We start from the raw sequence: 20,964 nt of genomic DNA, 5'->3' as shown, positions 1-20,964 counted from the left end.
GTTACAGACTGATTTCGAGCCGCAATGTCATATATTTCGAACGAAGCCACTCCGAAAGCCGCGACCATGTCACCTATGTCACCAGCCGATGATAAAGCAGGCATCCTGCTGTCGAGGTAAGCCGATAAATTCTTAGTCTTCCTTACCATTGATTAAAAACCCGCAGTGAGTCGTGGTGTGTGCCCCCTAGAGTGCATCAATGTTCCATAAATCAGATTCAAATCTCTCCGAGAACACTTGTTCCGCTCATTAGCATTTTTTTAAATGAACTTGTCTCTCATTAGGTAATCTCGATTTTTTTCTGTTACAGTCTGCAAATACCTCTGCCACAAGACCTGCGAGGACAAGGTAAGCCCAATTCTTGATTCTATTTTTACCAAAATTAGACGGTTCGGGGGGCTTATGGGGACGATGATGTTCCTCATAAAGTTGTCCCCTGGGGACACAGATCGTTACCCAAGTACCCCGGGTTCATCCGGTGTCGCGCACGTGCATTCGTAGAATCCCTTTACACCGTGTAAAGTCTAACGGAGAATTCTCGGTATTTTATCATCATCATCGCCGTCGCCCCAGTACTCTGGTGAATGCCGAATCATCATCGCGCGATGGGATGTAATACGATGATTATTCCTAATGACGAGAGGCGGTGGGACATGTCCCATCATCGCACGTTCAATCGAATTCAATGATCACTAGATTAAGCGACAAAACCATAGGGAAAAATCGTCATCAACCCTCGGTGATCATTTAATCATCCTCTCACTGATTGATTTTTCAAAAAAAAATTTATCGGTGTCTCAGAAGTCTATCGTAAAATCACGTGGAGTAGCTGTAGGATTATTAATTTCTAATTATCAATTAACAAACGCGGAAAATCTTGAAAATACGTGGAAATTCCCGGAATTTTCAATCTACAGATAATTAATAATTTATTTTCATTTAATCTAATTTTCAAGATGAATGCGACATTTTCATGTGAAATTCAATTGAAATCAAGATAATTGAATTTTTATATTATTCTGATAAAGATGAAGTTCTTCCACATCGAAATATTAATATTAACAAATAGGAAATTGAATTCATCATAAAATTCAAATTGGGGGGACGAACTGCGCACTAGATCTCGTAACGAACAACTGTTCGGTACAGAAAATTTATCTTTCAAAATGAAATTTCAAAAATTTCTAAACGTTTCGAATAGCTATCCATCAAACTTTCGAAGATATTCTTAGAAGCCTAGAAAAAGGATAGACCATGGAACGGAGTGTTATCCCCGTATGGACGCACGCGACTCGAGCCGCAGAAACTCATTCCCTCATTCTCTCGAAGTTATCGAACAGAGTTAGAATGGGGAAAAGAGAAAGAGAGTAAATGAGAAAAGCCTGAAGGCATACGAGGGGAAATAAACGCCGAAGGTCCAAGTGTATGTGAAACGGGTGGACACGACACGGTACATTCTACCGGTGTAACAGCCTCGCCTTTTCAACACCGTGGAAAACTGACAAACTCTTTGACTCCTCTGACAGTTATTACACGTGACAACACGATATTCCATGCACAATTCACTCAGTCATTCATTCATTATAATTTTATTAACTCTCCCGTAAAACCCGAAACATCAATTACGTACATTATCCGCGGGATGATCTCCACCTCCGCAGGATGGAAAAGATTTAATTGAAGATGACAGAACGCCGCTTTTTCACGCAGCAAAGAACTGTGTCGATGTCAATTCAAATTATACGAAATGCCAATGGAAAAAAAATGCAAATTATCCGCGTGACTCTTTGCCGTGACCTCTCAACCCGATGAATTGTCACTGCGACGAGTGGATGAAGGAACTCAATCATTCGTGGAAACCACCAAATTTTTAGAGAATGTGTGAGAGTTTCTCTCAGGATCTGCGGTATTTAAATCGATTTTGGGATGAGAGCTATTGAAATGGCCAAATGCCATTTTTTTTTTCATTGCAAAAATATGAAAATTCGATATTCTAGGAATTTTCAAATCGTTTGCAATAAAAAACGAGTCAAGATCCCCAGAAATTTCCATAGAGAAAGAATTCATATCTTCTTCATACAAGTGAACTCGGAATTATCGTATCTAAAAAGAATTTTAATTTTTCACGATTTCGTCTCAACATCAGAAAATTTTCACTCATATTTCCTACGAATTTCTTCAATTCGGACTGATCATGAGGAAAAATTCAATCAAAAAAATTCCTCGTGTGAATACTTTTCCCCAGTTCTCGGCTTTCGCAAAAAGTGGAATTTTTTCCGAGTGTTGATGCAACAGAGGGTCCGATTGTATTGAAACAGCCACCACAGGGAGGAGTTCCACAGCTGCACATTATCCTCTCTCACAAGTGCATCGACCGTGCTCACCTCCAGGAGTTAACACCGGCTCACATCTCACCCAAGATGTTGTCCAACCTAAGAACGAGGGAAGCATCACCCAACTTGGCTCAACTCCATACGCGGGGTTAACCCCGGATGGGCATGGAGTTGGTCCAGGATAACTTCTCCCATCCGATTTATCGTAAACAGTGAAGCAAGAACCGGGTAAACCAGACCTCCAGTAGCTAGAACTCCAGGTATAATACGCCCAGGTGTGACTTTTCGTGTCCTCGAGACGATCAACGGTATCAAGGAAAAAGGAAGTCCACTTACATCGCCCCCTTCCCTGTCTATTTACCCTGATTTACATATATTCAGGTGATGATGAGGTGATTTTTCGTGGAGTCACCGAGACAGCTTCAATCTCAGATCCGAGAGTTGCCGTGTACCTGCGGCGATAGAAAACGATGCTCTCTGGTTCGCACGAGCCTCGACCAATCCAGTCTGCAAACGGCGCTCTAACCGTCTGGACGTGCCCCCACAACGCTCCAAGAATCATCGAATAATCATTAATGGTCAAATCCCCCAGGTTACCCAGACCTTCTCAACAATCTGGAACCCCCTGGAACCGCCTGGAGCTCCCTGGCACCCACTGGAATTTCCCAGATCTTCGCCGGAAATTCCTGGACCTTCCTGGAACCCCTGGACCCCGTCAAACCATCCCTCCGACTCCTGGTACCATCGTGAAATGTGCGTGAAGTGATTCTTTCATTCTAACTCGAAGAATTAAACTGAAACCTCGAACAAGTACCCGGAATCATGTGGAAACAGTGAAACTGATAGGTCGTGGTCGAGAATCAGTCGTGCATTATGTACAGTGTGATAGTGCCTCGGTGTTTAGTTTCAATGCAATGACCTTGAATTGTTAGTGAGTGATTTTTTGGAGTCTGATAACCAGGAATTGGTCCAGGAGTGGTAATGCGCTACCAGAGGTGACGGCAAGATGAACGGCCACTTCTCCACCGGCGAGGTACACCATACGTATCATTTTTATTTATCTCTTATTTTTAATTCAGCCGCGAGGCCTTTTTGAGGGCCGTAAATCCACCCGGGGGACTGGATTGCCGAAAATAAAGTACATGGGGGGCTGCGTGTACACCCCGGATTAATGCGAAATTCAACGGATTTTTATGCCGCTGCGTTTAAACCCGAGTTATTTATGCGATATTTTTATTTTCTGGGGAGTACTTATTTTTTTTTTTTTGCCCGATGATGTTGTCCCCGTGGAACTCGATAAGTCGTAGTTTTTCCCCTACTCAATGACTGAATATGATTAGATAAGAATGTCAGGTACGACGCGACTGGTACTGAGATACTTGTGTGCACGCACTTGTGTTATTCTTTATGGCTTTTTTTTTTCTTCATGTCGGACAGACAGTTTTTATGGCGAAATACGGTTTGTACAGGTGCCCGGGGGTTTTTGCAAGATGGAGCTTGAGTTTAGGGCTTTTCTCGCATTTTACAATATGAATATTAATCATTCAAGCCCCTACTACGCGAAATTATTTTTACCAATGCGGAACTGTTTTTTAATATTGACAAAAAAAATTTGTTAAATCAAATTTTTTGAGTGAATTCAGTCGATAGTTTTGAAAATTAAATCCTAAATTTTTTGATTGAATTTAATCAATTTGAATTCGGGGGGAGTAGAAAGTGGTTTGAGGAATGTTTTCTTTTCGCGGTGGCAGATATTTTCTTTTGCTAGATTTTTTATCCATGAGGTTATTCGTAGGCGTCAAGGTGTAGTTATGAGAAAAAATATTTGCTTAGTACATTTGGGGGAGGTGTGGGGAATGAGAGCAGAATAAGAGCAGAATAATTGATTATGCATCGAGACCAGCGATATCTGCATTCGTGTTCTGCATATTCTTTCGTTGAAGTGAACTACTTTGAGTTCTTTTCGTGATCAACTTGAACTTCAGGATTATTTCGCTCAGATTTTTCTTTGAATCACTCTATGAGAAATGAATTCTCTGAGATTATCGATCTCTGGGTGTATAACTTTCTGTTCTTTTTGTACTTTTTTCCGTGAGATAATTGAATCGAGGTTCACGCGAAACTTGAACTTCAGGTTTGGGCTGATGATTTTTTGGGGTAGACGATTTTCATTCCCCCGGGAAATAAGACACGAACGATTGATTATGTATTGAGATCAGGCGTATGTCTCTGCCGTTGTGTATTCGTCTTGTTCTACATAATTTTTATTCCGTTCATTCCGATTGTTGTTTCAATTGAAATGTTCCGTGGATTCTCAGGGAACGGAACATATTGAAAAATCGGTATGTCATTAATTCTTTTTTAATTGAATATTCCTACTGTTCGTTAAAAAATTATAAAACCGAAGGAATAATCCATTAAGATTATCCATCATCACGTGCCTTTACTCATGTTATTCTCCGTACTATTCATCAAAGTGGACCACATCCGGTTTTCTTCTCGGTGAACATGAACTTGAAGCTCATGTCGATCAATTGTTCCATCTAATAATCCCCGGATTTTTTCGAAAATCAAAGAGTCAGTGGAATGATCGATTGTTTATCGAGATTATTCATATCTGCATTCAGCCCCTCGTAGAGAATTTATCTTTCGATAAAAGTTTGAATTTTCCGCTTATCCTGAAAATTGAACATTAAATGCAATTAAATTTCGAACAGATGAAAAATTCCTGAAAATTATTTATCGAGTTTTTCGTATTTTCCGGGTCACGTGGACTTGAAAATTGAGAATCATTAAAATAATTCTAATTAAATTAGAATATTGTAAATATATCTTTCAAATGATTCCTCAAATTTTCAATTGAAATTCACTGACATCCGATTTAATTTAACCTTGAGCTTCAGATGTATTGGACTAATTCCGAGTTTGAAGTTTCGCAATTCCTCAGGAAACGATTGATTATTCATAACGGCTGGCGGTATCAGCCGATATTATTCAAGAGATAATTTCTGGCATAATCAATGAAGTCATTTAAAGTCCATTCAAGCCTGGCAAATGTGCGTGAATGCTGGACTCGGTGAAATTGCAAAGAGGAGAATTGTAGAAAGGGGATGGCGTGCAGATACTGAGTGGTAAAGGACTTGGCGAATGGCCAATGAAAAATTCCCGGCATCCAGACGTGCTTTTCTTCATTTTATATTTTTTGGATGACTAAAAGTACAACAGTGACTCGCTATTTTGCGCACCCTTCACATCGACGTTTTACCACTGTTATGCTGTTTCAGGGGAGTTTATTCATCCATACGAGGGGCTTACAGCACTCAATGTCTGCATTTTCCACCATTTTCTACTCTCTTTTTTTATTCCGGGCTCATTATTCTTCTTGAAAATCCAAACACTTCAGTCTTGAATTTATTTTAATGCAGATCTGAATCAAGAAATCTTTCGCTGAATTATTTCAGTTAAAATTTTGTTCGTTCAAGTAATGAAATTTTAGCAGAAATTCCTGTAAATATAATCGTCTGGACATTTTCAGGGAATATCTTCAGATAAAAAAGAATGTTTAATACAAAAACCAAATTTCCGGTTATCCATCTTCATGTCTACATGACACTCCATAAAATGAAGGTCTCCATCAGCGCTCGAAGGGAGAGAAAGAGTTGTCTCGAAATTTAGGATAAAATTTTCGGTTTTTACGACTGTACATCCACTCCATTCCATTAACCACTAAAACCCACATTTCTTTTTCTCACTATTAATTCGTCGTAAAACGTCACGTGATATTTGTCGAGGGATTGCTCAATAACAAAGTCGACTTGTTTGAGGAAGAGCAAGACGTGTGAGTTGATGGTGATGGGAGTGTCTTGGGACCATTTTAAAAATCTGCACCTTAATGACATAATTATACAGGTGTTGCGATCAAAATCGGAGAACTGGATCCCAGGAAATCTCATTGATCACAATGCCTCGTAGTTAATGCTGATGTATTGAGGGAAAATTGAGTCTGGCATTCTCAGAACTATTCGCTATTTCATTTGGGGAATTTAGTGTGGCCTTGGGGGATTTTGTACGAGTGTAGTTGTGCCCTGATCGTGTATCCTCTTCTTGAAAACCCCATCCCACTCAAATTGCTCGAACGAAACTCGAGCCCACACGGTTACTCCTTTTTTTTTTATTGTTATTTTTCAAAAGATTATTTGCTGAAATAATCTCTCGAGAGGCTCCTGCACTTCCAACTGTGATCCTTAAAATATCACATCATTCTTCTGGAGAACGAACCGTAATATCAATTTTAAATATTATTTTCGAATTATTTTCAATTATTCATCATGACATGTTGAAAGGTATTGAATAATTTTAAATAATGATAAAACGGTATATTTTCTCGTGTCAATTAGATCAACAATTTATCAGAAAACTCAATAATCTGGATTTCCAACCCGTGGGTATGGAATATCCTAAAGAAACATTCTCAAATGAAATATAAATTTTTTCTCGTGTGTTCTGAGGGTCAAGGGCATGGATGTGGATGGATAGGAATGGATAGGAGTGGATAGGGATGAATAGGGATGGATGAGGATGGATAGGGATGGATAGGGAGAGGTGGGATATTTTGTATCGATAAACTCGACACGTATAAAGCACCGATTGTATAAGCGGTTGACTTCTGCGATAGATCAAATACGTGGGAGGTGTTGTACCCAGGGAACAACGGCGTCTCTCTCGTGGATAAATTCCCTCCACGTTTTATGCCGTTGAAACGGCGATCCCCTCGTTTGTGCCCGGTATATACGTCGTGTGGTCATCTGGAGGAGTAGCTTGTATGTACCTCGAAGAGGAGTCACACAACCTCCACCTCCTCCCGGTTGTTTTCTTTATCGCCAAGCGGAAGTGAAAGTTTCCCCCTCGAGAGGTGCAAATTTTTATTATTTTAACCGACCCCCTCTCCCGTGTCACTCTAATGGAAAATATCTTGTGTGAAAAGTCACTCGCTATCTCATTATCTAGCCGGCCTTAATGAATGATATATTTTTCAGTAATTAACCGAAGTCGTTTTATCAGTTTACCTTCATTAACCCCGGGGGTAATAAAATGTTATCTTTTTCGGTTGGCAGAGGCATTAGACATTTTTCTAGTTTAAAAATTCAGGGGCTTATTTATGCATTTTCTTAATGATTCAGGGGTGGGAAAGGATTAAACAGTAATTGGCGATTTCATGAGAGCCTGGGACTTGAACGCTATGTATGTTTCGTTAATTGAAGTTTTTTATAATAATAGTTGTCATGATTATTATTAAATATCAACTTAATCTTCATTAGATCAAACACCGTAATGAGCAAATCGATAAACTTTCCATATAAATATAATATAATAAATTCTAATTCATAAATCAAATCAGATTTCAAATTTCCTCACGAGAAATAATGAAGTCATAAATATGATCTCCACTCGAAGAACATATTTTTTATTGACTATTCATTTTGTATTCCAAAAAGTGAAAAAAAAATCGAAAGACTTAATAAATAATTAATATCGGGAAAGCAATAGAACGGGAATAAGAGGAATTGATCGAATGCCGACCATCGAATGAGTTTGAGAGAGAAAAAATTGTTACGAGGCTATTAAATTCCCTTTATTAAAGGAACATTTGTAATTGTTGGTGGTTTTTATGGTGGAATACGTGCCTATACATTTCAAGGATCATATGACGTGTGTAATTCGCGATACACCAACGCCGTCTTGATTTCTCGTCTTTCTCGCCAGCAGGTCATTATATCCCTCAGGTCGCCAATGGCATATGTACATCGCCCACGTTTCACGTGGTGTTTCATGCACGTATGTGTCAGGGTTTCATGCTCCCCTTTTTTTTCATTTTCATTGTGTATGTATTTTGCCCCGTTGTACCCAGCGGCAACACCGGTCTTTCAAATACGATAACGAATGCTTTGGATTCGTGGAAGCGCCACGATATTGCACTCACTGATAACTGCATTCCTAATTTTAACACTCAAATTATCGGGTGAGCTTTTACCTGAGCTTTTCTGATAATAAATTTCAATTATTTTGACAATTCAATGCGAAAAGGACAGAGTGGGGCTGAATGGAAGGTTTTCAATGGCCAATAACTCGAGAACCGCAGAGTGAAATCGGATGATTATTTTTTCGCTTCAAAGCCCGAAAACAGAACTTTAAAATGAAAAAAAAATCATTGAATTTCAGATTGCCGATCGCGAGCTATTGAGGATTGAGTGCGTTCCAATTTTTCGCACTCTCCACTGCCAATTCAATTTATCCGTGATTTGATTCTCGCGGAATATCTCTGAATCTGAGGGACATAGCGAAATTTTTGGTAAAATCTATTTTGTCGAGAAAAATAACAGGTATAAAAAAGGTCATTATAAAAAATTCGCCATCTGCGTCAGATTCAGAGATATTCCCCAATAATGTATCGCAATAACCAGAATCCATTTATTACCCTTTGATTAATCGCATTGGATCGCTCTCGAATCATGAGATTATTATAAAAATGATTTATTTAGATATCTCACTCCACCATTAATTATGGCGTATAATTAAATAAAAAATCGCATCGTTTAAATTCACTGGCATTAACCGAAAATCAAATATCACTGCCAACCGCTCTCGACTTATTTTCCCACGTCAACTTTCTTCCACGGTTTTTAGTTGCCCGAATATCTCAGTGCCGATGACAAAACAAAGAAGTCTATTCTCTTCCGTCCATAAAGAAAAGGGTCTGAATGTTTACCCGTCGGCTTTGGGCAAAAAGGCCCTCTTCATGTACTCGTGCATTATCCATGTGCACACTTGCCCTCTCCCCACGCGTGGGACGTGCACTTTTTTTGTACTCCACCTTTCGACCTCTCCTCGGTAATGATTAAAAAAAAAATGAATCAGTGTCGCGTAATTCGCGTAAGTGCCTCGACACGCGAAAATATTGGAGAACGAGAGCCCGCGACCCTCGGCGCAATTGCATAACATCTCGTTAACAAACATCAGACTTGTTTTCATAATTCATAACGTCTTATCGACGGGATAATTCTTATCTGACTGATAGCCGATGGAAAACAAATGTCTAGCGGATCAAAATATATCCGATTACTGCACTCAATCCTCAATGGCGGTACCATAAAAATACCGGGGACTTTTCCGTTATTTTCATCGTATTTAACAATTTCGTCATTGAGAATTACGTGTAATAATAAATTACATCTACAAATATTTATTCCATTATTCCATAAAAATTGATATAAAACGATCATTTAACGATCAGTAAATATAGTTTACAATTATAATTTCTTTTAACTCAGTCTAATTTCACGTAATTACTACTGTCATTATTGTCTCGACAATTAGTAGTTAAGAGTGAATGAAATAATTTCAATTGATAAAATAAATTCCATAAATTACTGAAACCGGTAGTGAGTAGAATATCAAGACATATCTGAATTGAAAAGGAAAACATCTTGAATTGGTGCACTCAATTCTCAATGACGATATAATAAAAATGCAGAGGACGCGATTGATAGGAATAAAAGATGAATGTATGTGAGGAAGTTAAAATGTACGAGAGATGAATAGCAATATATCTGGGCGATCCCACGCGAGGTCTAATGGCACACGCGATTCAATCGGTTACGCAAGACTCACTTCTGTCAGTACAAGACATGTGATCTACTTCATACTGTACGTCTACAAATTTCCCTTTAAATTTTCAACGCCCTTCCACTGAAAATTCAATGAAAAAAAATTATTCTGGGAGATTAACGATGGGATTGACGTAAAAAAATGTGAAGTGTTTGTCATTATTATTTATTTATGAAATTTTGACACGTGAAAGTTGCGCTGAGAAAGTCAATTATTTAAAAAAATGGAAATCAGATTTAATATTCCGAATATTGAATATGACAATTTAAAAAATTTTTGAGATTATTATTATTTTATTGGTTATTCCGTATTGAAAAAATATAATTCAAGGTCTCTGCTGAAAAATATTTAATAATTTTCAATCAATTTTAATCTTCGCGAGAGACGGTAACGGGCTGTATCGAAATTGTTCAGTCGGGGTCAATTATCTGAGGAAAATCAGGCGAAGTAATGAAGACTCGGTTTAATTTAATATTAAATATTCATGATCAATTAAAAATTTGAGTGATTTATGGAATTTATGGATTAATTTGATTTTTTAGTGAGACTCCCAGGCCCCACTGGCAAAACGCTTTAAATTTTATATTTATTAAACAGTTTTCAATTAATTTTCATCTCATTTGACACTGAAAATTCATGTTCTCCTGAAATTCAGATAATTTATAAAATCCCTGAATTATTCTCAATCTCCAAATCGAACTGGATGTCACAGTGATCTCCACTCCGGCCCCTGACTCCACTTTAAATCCATCAAATCATTAATTCCTGATGGATATTAATCTTCATACTACCAGAAAATTAATAGAGCCTTTCAAATTTTTCTAAATGACCCTTCTAAAACATATAATTATACGACTGCCTAAACACCACGTGAAGTTCCAGAATCATTAAATAATTGACTTCATTTAAAATCCATCAATTCCCTGCGGTTAATCCCCAAAAATAATTTCTCAGCGTCATTGTCCCTTTGCCCCTGAGAAAAATTACTTCTAACAATCAATAATTCATTCTTCGACTAAACAATTTATTTTCTCTCAGCTGCAATTTCTCTCAGAGTAAATACAAGTGGAGGTTCCTATAATCGAGCTATTTAAAATTAATCGAGATCGATACACAGTAAATTATTTAAAAAATCCCACATTTTGATTCAAGCCTCGTATTTTTCGGGATATATCGAACGATTTCTATTCTAATTAATCTCTGGAGATGATTTCTCCACGTGATTCTCCCCTGACAACCGACAAAAGCTGGAAGTGCTCTCCACTGCCTCCACCACCTCCACCACTTCCACCACATCCACCACCTCCACCACCTCCACCTCCTCTACACCTCGAGCTCCTCTGGTAGATATCCCCCACTCCCATAAGCCATTGGAGATCCGCATGCAGACAAAGTCCGCAGATCGTCGGTATCTCAACTCCCAGCCGCAGTCGCACATTCCCATCCTCTTCATTCAAATGAGCAATTATTTTTTAAAAAATCCATCAAAAATTTCCACCCCGACGTTAGTTCGGATGAATTTACACCGGTGGTTTGCCTGACAATGAAAACGACGAGAGACAGACGCAATAACAATTCGACCCTGAGGTTGAGGTGGTGTACACACACGCGCAGTTCTAACAAGTTATTCCGACAGTCGGTTTGTACCCGCCAGTGAAAACGGTACTTGCTTTATTTACTCGGTAATGAAAGAGCGTTAATAACACCTGAAAAAAAAAAATGATAAAAATCAAAATAGCTGTGTGCACAGCCAGTGGATAATTCAATGAGTGAGTGTACAAATTACCGAACCGGTGGTGAAATTTATTAAGTTGAGTTAGAAAAATTATTTCGATAAATCATGGCAAGTGCTATAGTTGAATATAAAAGCCAAGTGGTGGGACGAGTCGTGATGCCGGTTCATTGTTATTTCCTGAACATCGGGAAGAGTTGGCGATCGTTATCCCCTGGTTTATCGCGACAGTGACCTCTTCTCCGAGACCCTTTTACCCCTTCGGTTATAAATTCCCAGTGTTGTGCCAGTCACCGATAATTTTTTATGATTTTTATTTTTAACGGCATCACATTGTCGTGGTGTAATCCGTGATGAATAATTGAGATCGAGACGTGGATAATGATGTAATGGTCATTGTCATTGATTTTCAATTTTGCTGTGGTGCTGGATCACAAATGAAGAGGAATATACTGGGGATCCGGGCTTGGGACGCATCCAATTAGACCTTGGTCACGTATTCGTGGATGCGATTCCGGCTCCATCGCTCAATTCTTTTTTATCCTCTTATTCCCCCTCTCTTATTTCCTCATTCGATGGTACGTGATATCAGGGGCCCGAAGGGTATGTTTTTGTAATTCCGAGAAGGCCATCTCCTGGACGCTCATCATCAGGATTAAGGGACATCCTTCGATGACCTTGGTGGAATTATTCAGACCGGATGATTGAGGGAATCAATTAACCACCGTGAGACTGGCATCCGCGAAATCCAGTTTTTTTTTTTTGATTTAATGACTGGTAATTGCCACTGGGTGACGACTAACACGCGTCATCTACTATTTGTGTCAACCCGGGGAATGCAATAACGTGCGGGTCTGGAAGGTCCTTTGGAGATTGTCAGGGCATTTGATGAAATGTTTTACTTGGATGCTGACGGCGTGAAGATGAAGTACACGCCCAGGAAGCTCGAAGATCTTGATGATTTGTTTGATGAGGTAAACATTTGGACGAGATAATTACGAGTTTTTGGATTTTTTGCGGACATCCGAGGAAAATTTGAGGGAAATTGCGGAATTGAATTTTCCGAGGTCAGGGATTCGTCCTCTCGTTTTCACGGAATTGTATTTCGCTCCATATTAATTGGAAATTTAAATGAATTTCATAATTTATCCCACTACATTTTATTATTATATTTATTATATATTTGCACACGACGTGGATAAAGATGAGTCCCAAAAATTATAAATCCTTCAATCTCTTCCGCTTGAATGGATAATTAAGAAAAATCTGCGCCCACCTTTCAAATTCGCTAATTGCTTCAATTCTATTTCAAAACATTTCAAAACACTTCCATAACATATCCGCAATAATTTCTTCTCTAATGACTCACAACAAATATCTCCATGACCTGTTGATCTGTTACAAAATCAGAAATTCCCTTGAATCCCGTATAAATCATCGATTCCACAGATGCCTGTATAAAAAAATAATTTTTTTTCGGACTCATTCGATTAAATCCAAAAATGACGTGTGCAAAAAGAGATCCAACAGTAGCGAAGACGTTTTTAGAATTCTGAATGGCTTCATGACAGAATTACAAGGGCCATTGGCACGTGTACAACATCCGGCAATGAACTAAAACTTGTACCTCTTTTTAATAATCATCATCCCCCCACCGAGTCCCTGTCATACACAAACGAGCGTAAATCCCTCCATTCGTATTGCTTTCACTCTATAAATAGTTCAGTTATCCCATAATCCCGTGCGTTTCCACCACAGATACATACACTTGATAATTTCAGGATTAATACCCCAACGTTTTGACAAGACAATGCGAATACAAATATCAAATATCGAATTGAGACACTATTTATCGGATGATAAATACACGAAAGTAGCATTGAAAAGTGCCTGTAAACTGATGTTTAACGGCGCAACGTGCTAATTGTTATTACCCAGCTCTTGTGGTTGCATAATTTCAAGTATATCAGTGTGTACGAGTGGTTCGTCGAGGTCTGAGTGAATTGTATGTTGGCACGCGAACCTCCTTTCGACCTTTCGGGTCCGTGAACCCAATCCTATTCTCCTTTTACCCTTTTTTTTCCAACGCTTCATGTAGCTGTAATCTATCTCCTGTGACTCTGAGACTGTCATGTATAAATCTTTAATAAATTGATGTACACTCTTGGATAATTAGAATAATTAGAATAATTAGAATAATTAGAATTAGAATTTCAGTGATTCGAATTGATGGATCAGCTAGTTTTTTTTATATTCCAGTAATTCTCTATTTTTGGATCTGAATTGCATTGAGAAATGCAATTTTATTGAATTTTCAGATTCAATGAAGAGTTCAGTGATCTTTTTTTATTGGAATTGAATTTTTCAAATGATTTTGAAATTTTCTTAAATGCAGAAAAAGTCATCTTCAATTGGCTGAATTATTGGAAATTGATAAAATCGGTTTTTAAAAATGAATTTGAATTATTAATTATTTTTCGAATGATTTTCATGATTTTTATGGAATATTTTATTTTATTGCACTTTTGAAAATATTCTTTTAGTAATGATTTCTCAAATTTGTTGTGCAGGGCGCAAGATTTCGAGATACAGCTCAGCAAATTCATAAACAGTGGCAGGCTGATCCAGCGAGGGCTTTCCCATCAGTTGGCAACGCCATAAGTTCACCAGTTAGTTTGAGTGGAGATAACTCTTCTCCGAACACAACACCGAGTCCGAGCCCCAGCATCACCAGCAGTGCACAAATCACAGTGAGTCCCATAATTTTACATCTTTATCAATTTCGCATTCACCTCACGCACGGATGTTATCTCACATTTGCTGATACGATTCCGCGAATTATTTTTCAAGTTTTTATCTACTTACCGGGGAATTTAGGTAGAATTTTATGGATTATTTTACCAAATCCGAATTTTCCAGAGAATAGATAGAAATTGATTAAAAAGCGTTGAGACGACTTCTCTAGGAAATTTTTTAAGTGCAAGATTGAGTCTCCTTATCAGAGAATCAACTTGCTATTGACCCGCTTTGATAGTTATCTGTTTATCAACAGCATTCATTGTAAAATAATGAGTCAACCTCGTTCCCCTTTCATCAAAAAAAACCCTGCACAATTCACTTTAGAAATTGCTTTTGAAATTTCAAGTAACAAAACTTGAAACAAAAAAAAATACGTTCAATTCACGGCACTCGTCTCCAATTTTCAATTCAAATAATTTTTTTGAGTCTTCAATGAATTTTCATAATCGATTCATTCAGCAATTGTAATTAATGAAAACCGTGAAATTGGGCGAAGCTCTCAGCGTTATGCAATTTTTGCGTTAATTTTCTGGTAAAAATTACTCGATTGCCTCTACGCTACATGATTACTGAGCGTTGTGGCAAATTTTATATTATTAGGAATTTTTCTCCGTACATTAATTCGAAATTCCTTTCTCCGTGCATGAAAAATTTGATTCCCCGAGAATTGCTAGAAATTTAAATATCTATTCCCGTGTTGACCCACGAGAAATCTCATAAATGGCGGATAAAGAAGTCGTCAGAGGAATTATTCTATCGACTCAACAACGATTCATTTCGAATTTTCTCATTTAAATAAGATCTCTGGGAAGGGGAAAAGATAAAAAAAATAGTTCAGCTCCCTTAGAAAGCCCGACAAAGAGCGCAATAAGACATAATTAGTAATTAGTACTGCTGAAAATCGTTAGAGATCTCTCAATCGATCGACCCCGGAAGCCCTTCCTTCTATCGACATGGCGCGTGGTCATGTCATTTAGAATTTTCAAATTAAAATAGGATTTCCGGAAAACGAGTAGTTAAAAAATGGTTCGAGCTGGTCGACCTTGTAGATCCCCGACAAAGAGTAGAAGAAGTAATTACAGGCGTGGTTCGATCGACATGGCCCGCGGTCATCATTAACGTCACTCGGTACATCCAACCCCTGCCGCGCCTTTCTGCACTTCCAGTAATCACTCCTCTCTCCCCCAATGACATCAAAAGCCCGACTATTTCATGTAGGTCAACCGTCACGTATGTCTTCGCATCATCGAGAGTATTGACGATAACGCGCAACCCGACGCACCCGATGTACAGTAATACTTGTCCAGTTTCATCGATAAGAAATGTAATCGCATTGACTTCCGGGTTTTGTGTGGAGCGTTGAGATAGAGATGGACAATGGGTGGTCGATTTGTTCTGATATCTCTGGGGATGAGTTATAATGCGATAGCGATATCGATGGAGTTGTATCTTGGTTGAAAGTTGGATGAATTAACCGCCGACGTAACGAATTACCTCCAACTTATTTCTTTTTTTACTCTTATTTCCGCTCGTGGAAATTGGAGATGTGGAAAAGGGGTAATTTGTCGAGGCTACTGGGTGGTGTGCGGCCTCCAATTTAAAGTTCCACTTGACGAGCCCTCTAATTTTCAAGAAGCCAACTTTTACTCGGTAGGAAATTCAACTCCAGTCACATCCATTCCCTCCAGATATTTCTTTTTTTTACTCTGAATTTCGTCGTTTTTTACTCTCAATTATGAAATACGAGAGTCGGATGGAAAATCGCGGATGGATAATTTCTAATTTCATATCAAACAATTATTTTTCAAGTATTGAAAAATATTTCTCATAAGTAGATATATAAATCTATTCAAATTATTATTCGAGATATTATTGTTTGGAATTAATTGCTTGAAGTATTTGGAAAAAAATCGTTGAATTTCATTTTTGGTGGTGATTTCATAACTTTTCCGGGAGAACTTTAAATTTTTAAGGGTTTAACCATATGGCTATGTCATAATTCCGAGCCTTTCAATTTATTATTCCATGTTGTTCATGAATTTGACGTTCATCGCAATAAAAAAAAATGTGTGGAGGTCTTTCCAGCCCATTCTCTCGTCGTAATTTTACCCATGAAAAAACCAACAAGTCAATTCTTCTTTTTCCACGACGGAAGTTGTAAAAACGGTCTTAGGTACATGTAGTGACATTAAACACCGGTTTTCCCGGAGTTATTGAAGGTAGATTACATCGAAACCAACTGCGCACTTTGCGACAGTCAGAGCCATCACCGATATGATAATGTCGGCTTAAAAGGGTCCGGAAGATGGTGCGATTATTGATTTTCCACTTGGAGAATAAAAGAAAAATTATAGCACGACCAAGACATTTTATTTACAACATTCGTAATTCCGTGGAGAACCAAAAAAAAGGTGCAATTAAAAATCCCTAGAATCCTTAAATTTTCAATTTCCAATTTTCAAAATGCAAATAAAAATCGGAATAGAAATCGTGGGAATCGGCGGTTATGAAATAAAATATTGAATAATAAATGAATGAATAAGTAGATAATAAATTATTATGAATAATCAATGAATCACTGAAAAAAAATAGAGTACAGATAGATCAAAGGGAATAGCCCACTTGTTCCTCCCTCGGTAAATGGCACTGAGTGTCACAGTCCAGAAAATTAGTGATCACTCCCTGAAATTCAATTTCCTCCTTTTGAGACGGTAGGAAGTGTCGAAGATGTTTCTCCAGAAGGGGAGGGGATGGGGTGTCTAATGTTGAGGGAATACCAGGACATGGTGCGTGCACACTTCCGGTTAAATTTAAAATCCCCTCGGTGTAGTGTTGATACAACGTCAATCGTTCATCGCTGAGATTACACAGCTCTTGGGAGCTCGGCAGCTGGTGGAATCCAAGGTGAAGGAAACAGAGTTGAAAAATAGCGGGAATATGCATGGGGTAATAAACAACCGCGAAATGCCTCGGTATCGTCAATGGCCAGCGCGAAAGCTTCTCGGATGATGTACGAGGAAAAATCTTTATTTTTTTTTTCTTCTTTTCCACCCACTGGAGTGCCTCGCCCTGGAATGAGACTATTTGTCATCGCTCCTCTCGCCGCTTCTGCATCCCTGGATGCTAGTCCTCTGGTTATTGACAGGCGCTTTTAAGTGCCTCGGAAAAATTTACGAATGCTGTTGCCAATTTCAGCGTTCACAAATCATCCGGTTTATTTTAGTTCTGATGGTGGGTAGGCGACGGCCTGACACAATGTCATGTGCCATGAATATTCATGAAATTCGGACGGGAATTTTATCAATTGATACGCCCGCCTTGATTCCCATCATCGGGGATCAAGGACAACCCTTGATCGTTAGTAGTTGGGGTTTATAGATCGCGCGTGGCTCGAGACAAATGGATCGAACCGGTTTTTGATCGGTGGAGGTCGGTCAGGGGTCTCTTCGTTTTGGCATTGATTTCTCGGAGGTTCGGTGGCAGGTGAAATTTATTTATCGATTTTTGCCCGATCATGTCATATTTATTTAATCGAAAGTTGTTTTGAATTGTAGGGGAAGTGTGAGTCAGTTTTTCGAGGCTTGGAATTCAGTAGCAATGGGGGGGACATGTTTTTGATTTTTTATTTTGGTGGAATTGATTTATTTTGTGATTTTCGCGGGTATCAGTTGAGATATTGTTATAAATTTTTTGGCACTTCATGCATAATGATATTCGATTGAATTCTAGACGGAAAGCGATTGGGAGAACTCGAAGAAATTCGGAAGTTAGAAGTTTTCGATTTTTTCCTTAATTTTCGAATTTTCGAAACGTTGGAAAAATGGTATATTCGATTTTTTAATGACTAGTTCTTAAAAATAATATGAAAATATTCATGATCGAGTGGAGAACTTTTTTATAGCTAATAAAATTACCAAAAAATAACAGCAGTGAATAATAATGACAGTAATAAATTCCGCGGACGTAATTATTACCAATTAAGAAGCAGTTTCACAAAAATAATTATGACTAAAAACTAATTGAAATAATAATAGTATTTTTTTGTAATTCGGGGCAGTTCCATGCCGAAAATTTCGGTCGTGAAAATGAAAATATTTCGCATATTCGGCGATATTAAAAATCGGAGAAAACGATAAATTTGAAAATCCATTGGTGACCGGAAAATTCGAAATTCCTTGAACCCTCAATCCCCAGCAAAACCGACAATTCGACATTTTCGTCACGATTCCGCCTACGTCAGGAACATAACAATCCGTCTCGATTAACAAACTGTCAGCAGATCGCAAAAGCCTCAAAGATGTTAACCGTCGAAATGGAATGGCAAGAGAAGTGCGATGAAGAAATGGTGAAAAAAGGATGTGAAAAAAGAGGGAACGGCAGAGACGAGGGAAATAAAAGAGGAAGAGGGCACGACGCATGCGCGGGTTCACAATCCCCGGTGATTCCCCTTGTTTTTCAGTTCGCGTCCCTCACTCACTTCTAAAACACCAGCCACTCGTTCCGCGCTTTTACTTCTGTTTCATCCTCTAATCCCATCTCTGTTATCTACCCCCATTGATAACCGGAAGTTGTGATAAATTTCATCCCCAAATCTCTAAGTAATCCCTGATATCTCCGTCGGTCCTTGTGCGATGTCTCCAGATGCTACAGAACATTTACACAATCTGTTTAAAACATGATATCAATGGATTTACGGATATACCACAATTTGGTGAGTCAATCTCTGTCAATCAATCGAAATCAATTAGCTCCAACTTCGAAAAATCGCAGTTCAAGTCCTTGAATATTCAATTGAAATATATTAAATCATATTTGGAAAATTAAAAATTTCTGAATATCGCAAAAATTAAAATGTATATGTCATTTGAATATCCAAGAATTTCTCATCATTCAAAAATTCTCCTAGGAAACGGAATTCAATTTAATTCTTAATAATTCGAGAGAATTATTATCTCATATGTTCTGCGAAAAATCCAGAAAATTTTCACATTTTCTGATGAAATCCGCCAATGGGGTCAGTCGGGTCGTGTTCCCTGGGTCGAAAAATCAGCGAATGAAATCTGAGAATCCAGGAAGTAAATGTCAACAAAAGCGTTATGCCTTGACTATTACACATCTCACATGAATCCAACGAATCACAGATGAGAAAGTTAACGATAACTCTCTAAAAATGAGAAATGTGATCCTCAATGCACAAATAATTTCAACTATAAAAAAATCGGAAATTCCTACGAAATTCTCAGTCGATTCTTTCCAATCACCCGCGTGACTGTCAGTATTTCCCACAAATGCTCGGGAGTCTCCGTAATTTCCATTATTTATTCCCAAAAAGAAAGTCAATTTTATCCTCATTCAGTTTTAAAAAAATCTCTTTGTTTTTCCCCAATGGAATTTCCTGATTCTTCAATGTCGTCAACTCCCTCCTCATGCCCTATTCATGAGAATACATGTTGACAGCAGTAGAATGGTGTTATCCGCGAAACGAAAAAACCTCCAACGAGATATAAAAACGATCAGCAGTCATTTCTAAATCAGTTCTCCAGATACACCCCGGAATTTCAGCCATCTGGCATCCACCGGCGGATTTATTCGCGTTATTATCGATAGCAGATATGCATTCATTAAAATACCGTGCGAAATTACTGCACAGCAAAAAAAAAACACTCGAAGAAATTAGTGGATTCAAGAATGATAAAACTCGGAATTTGTAATGACCAATTTATAATAATAATACAATTTTTAATAATTTTTTATGCATTTTGTCCGGACACCGATGGATTTCAGATTCTGGAATGAGAGTGAAATACTTTTTTTCATTTGTATTGGTTTTTAAAATTTTCGGTTCTGTTTCATTCGCGTTCTTCGTGGCTATTATTAAAGAACACACCTTTTCAATTCCCACAAATTCATTCAATTCCGACCGTTTGTCTCATAAATCCAAGAAAAAAAAATAATTGAGGTCACGAGGGATGGGTTCCTGAATGGATTATTAATGCTCTCTTTGCAGAATTATTAAATTGTTTCCGTCGATGATTCAATACTAGATTTTCACGTAATCACCTTTTATCGGTATAACGCAACGTTTTATCGTCTTCATTAGCAGAAGCGGCTGACTTAATAGCGAATGTTTGAGATAAGGGCGCGGTTCCTTTCATCTATTAAAAAATTCACTTTCCGTGAGAAAAGGAGATTGACAACTATTATTCCGAGGACTGTTAACCGTGACGGTGTTACTTCGTGTCATACAATTGCTTTATTTATATCGATGAGACAAAAGTACTTATACCACTTCCCGTGAGATCACGACGAATATTGTTTATACGTTAACGCGAAGAGTCTCGTGCAAATGTCACGCAATTACGTAATGCACTGGGCATTAATTTTTTTTTTTTTTAAGAAAAACTCGATTATCTCGGCTCCTATGGGTCGTAGCGC

General features: G+C 38.1%; 1 protein-coding gene across 1 annotated transcript in view; it reads left to right on the top strand.

Moving 5' to 3' along the window:
* The window catches only part of LOC105271843 (uncharacterized), a gene marked incomplete at its 3' end in the record, with an annotated part of 46,874 nt that extends 32,394 nt beyond the window's left edge, over nt 1–14,480 (top strand). Inside the window, exons 2-4 of the mRNA XM_011313629.1 lie at nt 8–116; nt 311–348; nt 14,301–14,480. Of these exons, the coding sequence (XP_011311931.1) occupies nt 8–116; nt 311–348; nt 14,301–14,480 (327 nt within the window). The remainder of the gene's footprint in view (nt 1–7; nt 117–310; nt 349–14,300) is intronic.
* Nucleotides 14,481–20,964: the final 6,484 nt, after the last annotated feature.

This window comes from Fopius arisanus, unplaced genomic scaffold, assembly GCF_000806365.1.
Source record: "Fopius arisanus strain USDA-PBARC FA_bdor unplaced genomic scaffold, ASM80636v1 scaffold00126, whole genome shotgun sequence".
NCBI classification, from domain to species: Eukaryota; Metazoa; Arthropoda; class Insecta; order Hymenoptera; family Braconidae; genus Fopius; species Fopius arisanus.
Note: the sequence above shows the minus strand (reverse complement) of the source record. Positions and strands in the feature narration are given on the sequence as shown.